General features: G+C 42.1%; 1 protein-coding gene across 4 annotated transcripts in view; it reads left to right on the top strand.

Moving 5' to 3' along the window:
• Positions 1 to 5,227: 5,227 nt before the first annotated feature.
• Positions 5,228 to 8,648, top strand: part of PKP4 (plakophilin 4) — a 187,145-nt gene continuing 183,724 nt past the window's right edge. For all 4 annotated transcript variants that reach the window (XM_025199920.1, XM_014518399.2, XM_014518401.2 and 1 more), the window contains exon 1: positions 5,228 to 5,361. In XM_025199920.1, coding sequence (XP_025055705.1) covers positions 5,233 to 5,361 — 129 coding nt within the window. In that variant the 5' untranslated portion in view covers positions 5,228 to 5,232. The remainder of the gene's footprint in view (positions 5,362 to 8,648) is intronic.

Here is an 8,648-nt window from a genome sequence, read left to right as displayed (position 1 = left end):
AAGGGCTGCGGCTGTTCTGCCACAAAGATCAGGCCCCTTGTGGCTCTGCCACCATCTGCCCCTGGCATACCAAAATCTTCCAAGTCAGGATTGCAGGGTTTTTTGGTACTTGGCCCCAAAACATTACTAACCCCTGCTCTAAAACACATCAGAGCTTCTGTGGCTTCCGATGGCTTCACTACAGCAGCTCTGTTGACAGAGCACATAATGCATGCCAAGGAGGCACCAGCTGTTAAAGGAGTGCAGCAGCATAGCAGAAACACTAGGTAGGCATGTATACATGTCTTTCAGGTGCCTGTCAAGAGGTCTTCTGATGCTTAGAGAGCTGATGTTACTCTGCCAAGAGAGTTGCATACACAGTTTTACCAACAGCACTCATGTAGCATAGGCCAGGCCCAGATTCCCTTTTGAGTAGATTTTCTGCTACAGTATAACCTCATAAATCAGGATATCAAAAATCTGGAATTGGCAAAAATCCGTCACTTCCCCTTACTGTTCAGGGACAGGGCGCCACTTCTCAAGATGTGGAGGGGGAAGTTTGCGTGTGGTGGCTGCCACCGCCGTTCACCACCCCGTGCTCCTGCTCCACATGCAGCAGCTGCTCCGGGACTGGCTGCCGCTACCCCACTCCCCCACTCCGTGACCAGCTGCCGCACCGGTTTAAAAATTCAGCATTTTCAAATTTCCAAGCATGCTGGATTTATGAGGTTGTACTGTATCAGAGACAGTAAAATAATACTTTTTACGTAAATTAAGAAACTTGCTTTGGAGAACTGACACAAGCTCTACAAATAACAGAGGACAATGAGCAAGTAGTTTGTGGCATGACTTGGGACAGCAGATCTCCAACAGCATCCAAGGTGTTTCCCTGTTTTAGTAAGGCCTGTCTTCTTTATTGGTGTCTAGTTGGCTTCTGCTTAGCCATTTTTATAAGCTGTGGAGATTAAACTTTTCAATTAATACTTAAGCAATTGTTGGGTTCACTTCACTAGAAATGAAGATTTGGAGCTTAGCAGGTTGAATTGCGCTAATACTTTATGTGCAATATAGTTTGGAAAGGATGATCTGTGATACTGTATGCTTGTTGCAGAAGCCCATGTCTTGATTTTTTCCCCCTGATTATACTGAGTCAGCTTGCACTTATTTCCTTGCTAAAGTTTGCAGATTCTGATATGAAACATCTTTGACATTACTGCAGTATTACATGTGCTTGTTGAAGGGGAAGGAATTGCTTGCTGATCTTTTCTTGTGGGTTTTGTCTGATGCTCAAGACTTGCCTTAGCTACAGTAGAAGTAGTACTAAACCAGGATTTGGTTTTATTGGTAAATGTAATCTGGAAATCCTGATTTCAAAGGTGGAATGGAGAGCAGTGGCAGAAATGTAGTAAGTCCGCTCACTTCACTCTTCAGCTCTGGAACGCCATTGTAATTTATGTATTTTATTTTTTATTTTGCTATTTCAGTCCTGTTGCCCTTTCTGGGGGAGGGAGGGGTGGATGCACATGTGTGTGTGTGTACACATTTATATGAATTTTTTTTAAGCATTTGACTTGCATAAGTAAAAAAATAAAAGAAGAGAGAAAATTTTGCAATTTCATTTATTCCTTTCTATTCCTGCCCCTGATCTATACAACTACTGCTGTTAAGAATTATGTAACCAGCCCCATTTTCTGACTCTGCCACATTCCTTTTGCAGTCTTGAATTCTCTTAAGCTTCTCTTAAATTTCAGCTCTGTGTCTCTTCCCAAAATGCCCTGGACTGCATAATGCCCGTGTCTGTCTTATCTCTTCTCTTTGCTGTATCCCTTGCCCATTTGCACAGTTTTTTTCTTATTTTTTTGGTACTCTGGCAAAGCAAAAATGGTGTGTCATGGTAGTTGTTAACTGTTGTATGGGTGCATGGGGTACTATTTCTTTAAAGGTTGGGTTGTGACATTTTTGTGTGCCTCCCTAGCACCAGGCTTACTTCAGTTTTGGACCCTGCTCAGAATAATCACCAACTCTGGTTGTGATGTACTTGTCTAACCCACACTTCTTTCTTAAGATTTAACATGGCAGACCTCCTGTTCTTCTCTTCAAACCCCAAACCTTTTTGCTGAACCCTCCCCTTAGTCCTTTAACAGTAACACCATGTTGATGAATGAATGATGCAGTAAATAGGGAATTCTCTGAGCTCACTGGCATGTCTGCACTGGCTCTGGCTAGTGCCACCACTTTCACTTTCCGGAGCCCTGGGACTGAATGTCAAACGTTGATGTAGACCACTTAATAAAGTACTTTGACCTAAAAGGATGCATTAGGAAAGGGAAATATTTTGTCTCAGTTTTTCACTCCTGCCCCACTGTGCATAGATGATTACTGACAAATATTCGGTGGTGTTAACTCTCCACTTCTAACATGCATCTTGTTGAGACAAGTGATTACATGAGATTGTCGGGCTTTGTATTTTTGGTTTTTTTAATGTTTTTATTCTCATAGTCATAGACCTAGGGATCTTTGTAAAAATGATTCAAAAACCAGAAGATAAATAGAAAAGCCTAACTTTTGTTTTGTAAATCACGATTCTTTATTTAAAAACTTAAGTACTGGGGGGTTAGCTCTTCATTTGATGGTGATAATACTGTTGAAAAGGTATCTCTGTTGCTTCCTCATGTTTAAAGATGTGGATGTTGAATTCCACTGATAGTATTCTAGTGGAATGGATTCTGGAGGACTGTGTTGTATTCTGAGAGAAGCCACAGTTTGTCCACACATTCACTCTCCTGGGAGTGGTTTAACCACAGTAGTTCCCCAGCTATTTTTCTCTTGGACTGGACATTTTTACTCTGGGAGGAAAAGCCTGAACATTTGTACACTTTTGGTTTCCTGGGAGAGCAGCGACTCTCCCAGGAAAAACTGAAGGTCTGTTAAAGGCCTTTGAGATCTTTAGTAACCCAGTTAAAATTACCATCTCACAAGAGCAGACAAGGTTCTTTGGATACATGTAATATCTTTTATTAGACCAACTAAATAGTTGGAAAATTGTTCTTTGCAGTTGTTCTCACAAGAGATCATTTCAACTAAATTACTTTTCTAAACAAAATACATTTCTGAGACTTCTACAATAAATTCACACTTCTTATGAACCTCTTCTTTTGCTTATGCCTGCCTTAAACATTCCTATATAGAGACACTTTTGTTTTGAAATGTTAAATATAGAATCAGCATATAATTGAGATGTGAACAAGAGAGTGGATGGGTGGAATGAAAACAAACTGGAAATTCAGTCCTCTTCTGTTCCTGGCACTGCTACTTATTTGTTCTAGAATCTAAGTTTTGCCCTAGATAAAAGGTTTTCAACACTTTTTTTTTTTCTACTTGAGAGCCCCCGGCTAGCATGCTATAAAAACTCCATGGCCCACCTATGCCATCTGTGCCTTCCATCCTCTCCACCTGACCAGCACAATGAGCAGCCCCCGCAGACGGGCAGAGTGGGTGGAAGTTGGCCAAGAGCTGGAGCCAGATCTCCATGCGCTGGGCAGAAGCTGCCAGGCTGAAGCTATACCTCCACCCTCTCCCTGCCGCCTAGAGCAGCACAGCAGGAGCAGGAGTGGGAGGAGGAGGAGCCGCTGGAGGTGAGGTGAAGCTGCTCGCTGGCTAGGCCCAGCAGGGCTGTTCTGCTCCCCTCACCTCCAGCTGCAGCTCCTGCTCTTGCCACGCTGCGCAGCGCTGTTCCAGGCAGGTGGAAACTTCAGCCCCGCGGCCTCTTCCCAGCACATGGATTCTCTGGCTTCATCTCCTGGATGCCTTCCACCTACTCTGCCCCCCTGCTGCCTGGCCAGCCAGCAGCCCATGTCGCCGGGCTGGGCTGTCACGGAGTCGCAGCTGGCTGGGAAGGGCCCTGCCAGCTTGGGAGCTGGGAGCAATCTGGCTGCACAGCTCCCACGGCCCCAGCCTGAGCCGCAGCCCACTGGGCAGGGCCTGGCCCCTGCCCGGCCCCTCTGTGTCTGCTCTCAGCAATGCCTGCAGGCCAGCTCGTCTCAGCCCCCCAGCCCAGGCCAGATGGCAAGGCCATGTGGGCCAGCTCTAGCCAGGCTCCCCACCACATGAGCAGGGAGGAAAGCCAAGCTGGGGTCCCAGTGCCCATGAGGGGAGACAGAGGAGTTTAATCCCCCACTTAGCTCCCCTTCGCCTGAGGCGCTGCCCAGGCAGGTGTCTGGCCTTGGGGACAAGCCTGGCAAGGGCTGCTTCCCCCCTCCCCTTCCAGGCACACCCCTGCTGGGGTCCCTACAGGCCAGGGTGGAGGTTTAAACCCCTCCCCAATCATACTTAGCCCCTGCGGGAGCCTGGCCACACCCCGAGGTCAGCTTCCATTCAACCTTGCAGCTGCTATGAGAAGAACAGGAGGGCTGATCTAGCACCCCCTGGCTTCTAGCCAGAGTCACTGCAGGCATGTGCCTGCATTTCTGGAATCAAAAGTGAATGTCTATTCACTTGCAAATTGGTTCAGTCTATGCAGGTTAAACTAACTTGTAAAGATTGAATCAATTCAGGCTTGGGCTTTCTGAATGTCTGTCCCTAGACTTTAAGTCTAATAAGTTTGGGAAACACCGATTTAGACTCTCCAGCCTTAGACGTCACAAGCCTTAGGATTCTTGAATGCTAATCTGAGGTCTGTCAGCCTCTCTTCCTGTGTACAAACCTAGAGCAGTTCAACTAACCTTACTAAGTTTCCTTATTCTGCAAAAATTGTGATAGTGCTGACAGAGCTAATTATTTATCAGTAATAACTAGAGTACTTCATAGTATTTTGTAGCTGTAAAACATGCTCATTTCATACTTTATTGTTATTCCTTATCGAAAATTGCAAGTGTGATAAATTTCTAATGTGCCTCCACTTGTTTGATGTTGACTTCTGATGTTCAGCATTTATGTAATTAAAAAAGTGCTTGCATTTTGCTCCCTGGTATCATAAAGTGTCATTTTCTAAGCATTTATTTTTAAGATGACTTTTAAACTTGTCTCTTCTAATTGGTTTCTTCCTGACCTTAAGGCCTTAAACATCATTCTAGTTAAAAATAGCCAAAGAAGCAAAATCTTTATAGCAGCATGTACAGATATCAGGGTATAAACTCTGCAAGGCTTGTTTTGTTTTGTTTTGTTTTAATATTAAACTTCTGATAAGTTTTGTGCTTATTTAAACTCATCTCCTGAAAATACTAACTGGTATATTGTTTTTTGGTTGCAGGCAACATGCCAGCTCCTGAGCAGACCCCTTTGGTGGAGGAGGGGCTCCAGCAGACCACCCAGGAAACTTCATCAGGCCCAGGAATGGAATCAGAGACCACTGCCACAACCATTCTGGCTTCTGTAAAAGAACAGGTATTAATTTTCTTATGTAACAGGTCAGAAGTAATGGTATTTTTTCAGAATTATATAGACATCACTCATCTGAAGTCAAAATGGTCAAGGAAACAGACTTTCTAAAAGGTAATTCCTTCCCTTAATGTTGGTCCTTGAAATGACTGAAGTGTAAGCATCAACAAGACATGTAAGACTCTGGATGTGCAGCCTATATGCACATTTATATGCAAGAAAGAGAAACACTGTTAAAGCAGTCTTTCTATGGTATGAATGCTCTGAAATCTAGTTGTAAAACAGACTTGAAATGTGGGTTTTATGCAAAAAAAAATGTGGTTTTACTCGTATATATTTTGTGTATCAGATGTGCAGGAGTGTTTCAGAAATCCTTTGTGTATCAGATGTGCAGATAAAACTTTTTGTGGATGCTTCTTGTGAATGTCACAACGTGTTAAAGTGATTTTGTAAGAAAATGGCTTGAATCTCCCTGAGCCAGATTTACTTTGAAATTCATAGTTCAGATAGATATGCAAAATATGAATATCTATTCATTTTTATGCTGTCTCATATTTATCATCACATGTTGCTCTAATTAGGCTGGTGCTTTATAAAAAAATCAAGATTTCCCACATACTGAAAATCAAGTTCAGCATAAATTTATATTAGCATTTTGAAGAAAGATTTTTTTTTAGTTCTGCTTATCTGTTTGATTTAACAAAATAATAGAAAGAACTGGTTATAGAAACTGATGCCTGGAAGACACACAATTCTATCATGGATTTATACATACAAAATATAATGCAGAAGTTTCCATTTCAAGAGAAGTAGACATTTAATAACTCCTTAAATTTAAACAATAGCACTTGGTTGGTTCAAGATTACAAACCTTGGAACCCAAATAATTGTATTAGTTGTCATAGATCACTCTGTGTTAATATTCAGTACTTTACCCCTGGAAAGGCAGGGCAAGATGGAAAATCAATAAGGCCACTTATTGTAACACAGCCTTGTGGCTTACACAAACCATTTAGGAATCGTAGTGTCTGCCTAATTTTATCTAATTTTTTTTCTTATATCATATTTAATTAGTAATCTGGACAATTATTTTATTTCTCCAGTTGTTTTGAATCTTCTCCTTGATACACCTTCCATTTATATATTTTTTAATTGGGAGACAGACATGAGGCGCGTATTCCCACCAATGATTACTTTAGGACTTTTTAACTAGTGTGACTGATTTTATATTATGTTATGGCCAGTTTTAAGCGGGAAAGGAAGCAAAGCCAAATTATAAAAGTTTGTGAAGTAATGTAAACTGATTATGAGGACTCTTTAAAGCCCACTGGCATTTTTTTATGAAACTGGGTCCTTTAAATCAAAATTTGTTTTTTTTCTTTCACCCTGACACAGGAAGAAGACCTCATACCCTGTGTGTTCAAAATACATGTTTCTAATCTGAATAAAAGAAAATTTCATGACTTGCAAATATATTACAATGAAATCAATGTAAATTATACATTTTTGTTGAGCACTATGAATAATTAGACCTGAGGGCTCTTTGCATAGGAGGCAGCGTTACTCCCATTTTAGTATACATCATTGGTGATAGTGTATCTTCTACCTCTACTGTTTCAGATCCAGTCCCTATTAGTAAAGTTCTTGAGCGGTCTGTGTGCCAGCTAAAAGTAATCTCTGTCTAGTTCTTAGTTTTGGCTTTGGTGAATCAGGACTTGAAAATAAATTAGCATCCTTGTCTGTAGCTCTCTTGTTTTAGCCGTTGTCATAATGATAATATTAATGTAATAAATATTTTGCTGCAAGAACGGCAGAAAATGAAGTGTTTACTGAAAGTGAATGATAATTTTATCCTTACAGGTATGCCCTGTTGGGAAAGCTTCCACTGTTGTAGTCTATGCTTGCTCTGTAAATAAATCTTCGGTTTCCGGGACTGTTAGTCCCGTACTTTTCAAGAGGACTAAGGGCAGGGGAAAAAAAGCGGACGCAAGGCTGCTACAGTATTATTTAATTTACTCCATTAATTATAGTGGAACAAGCAAGGATAAATTCTGCTCTTATAGCCTTGCACATACTAGCATTAGAAACATGGTAGAAATGTGGAATTCTTAGGCATGTCTTCCACTTGTCTTTAAAATCTGGATCTTTTATGAAAATTGCCTTTTTTTGGAGAGATTTGCTTATAGTAGATGTGCATTCAGTTATCCAACAAATTTAGTTTTAAAATATCTCTTTATCAAATACTATGGGGATTGTTTGGCTTTTGGCTCTTTAATTGTTCTTGTTACTAGTGTCACAGTGAGTCGCAATATATTGAATGGGAAACCTGTCAGTGTTAGAGGATTCAGTACTGCCTTTAGAGAACTTCCGTCATGGTAATTTTGAAGGAGGTACTCTATATTTGAAGGGGAGGAAAAACACTTTTGGGACTGGGTTTTTTTGGTTTTGTTTTTTTTGGGGGGGGGGGGTTGTTTTCTGTGTTTTTTTTACTGATAGCTAATTGGAAGCTGATTCAGGCTTTGGAAAGCTAATAGTCCTGTCAGGGTTGGATTAGTGGAAGTAGTGTAGGTAAGGCATATTAAACTTGGTATTACACAGTTTCATCTTCTATTTGATGGAGATGACTACTGCATTTGCTCAATAAGGTTGTCTGTTCTAGTGGCAGCCTTACCTGTGTTCTGAATTAAATTGTTTTCTTTCCTGCCCCCAACCCCATGTTGTATCATGCAGACATTTTTACTTGCTCGGAAATAAGTTGTCAAGGATTGCAAACACTTTTTTCAATTAACTGGAACCACTTGTGCCTCTTAAGACTCTGTGGACGCATCCACACAAATGCGCATGAGCTTCTTGCAGCATCTCAAAGCCCTTTGAGATTCTGCAAGAGGCACGTGCAGGAACGAAAAAACCTTCCCTGCGCTGCAGATTTGCAGTACGGGGACTAGATTAGACCCCTGGATACCCAGGGGTCAAAAAAAATGCAGGGGGAAAAAAAAAGAGGGGCAGGGAACAGTCACGGACCATGCCCTGATGCAAATGGAGGCTCAGTCCTCCACAGAAACACTCTGGTAGCCAGCCAGAGCGTCTCTATGGCTCCACTGGCCCTGCCCACTCCCCCAGCCCCCCCCATTGCTGCCATGCCCATTCCCCCATCCCCTGTCTGCCCTCTGAGCTCCCCTGATAGCTGCCCTGCCCAACCCCAGCATCCCAGCAATTAAAAAAATCCTGCACTCACTGGTAGTAGCAGTTGTCATCAGGGTCACTGGGGCCATGTGGCAGAGCACCGCGCGCTG

Source organism: Alligator sinensis, unplaced genomic scaffold (genome assembly GCF_000455745.1).
Source record: "Alligator sinensis unplaced genomic scaffold, ASM45574v1 scaffold389_1, whole genome shotgun sequence".
NCBI lineage: Eukaryota > Metazoa > Chordata > Crocodylia > Alligatoridae > Alligator > Alligator sinensis.
Note: the sequence above shows the minus strand (reverse complement) of the source record. Positions and strands in the feature narration are given on the sequence as shown.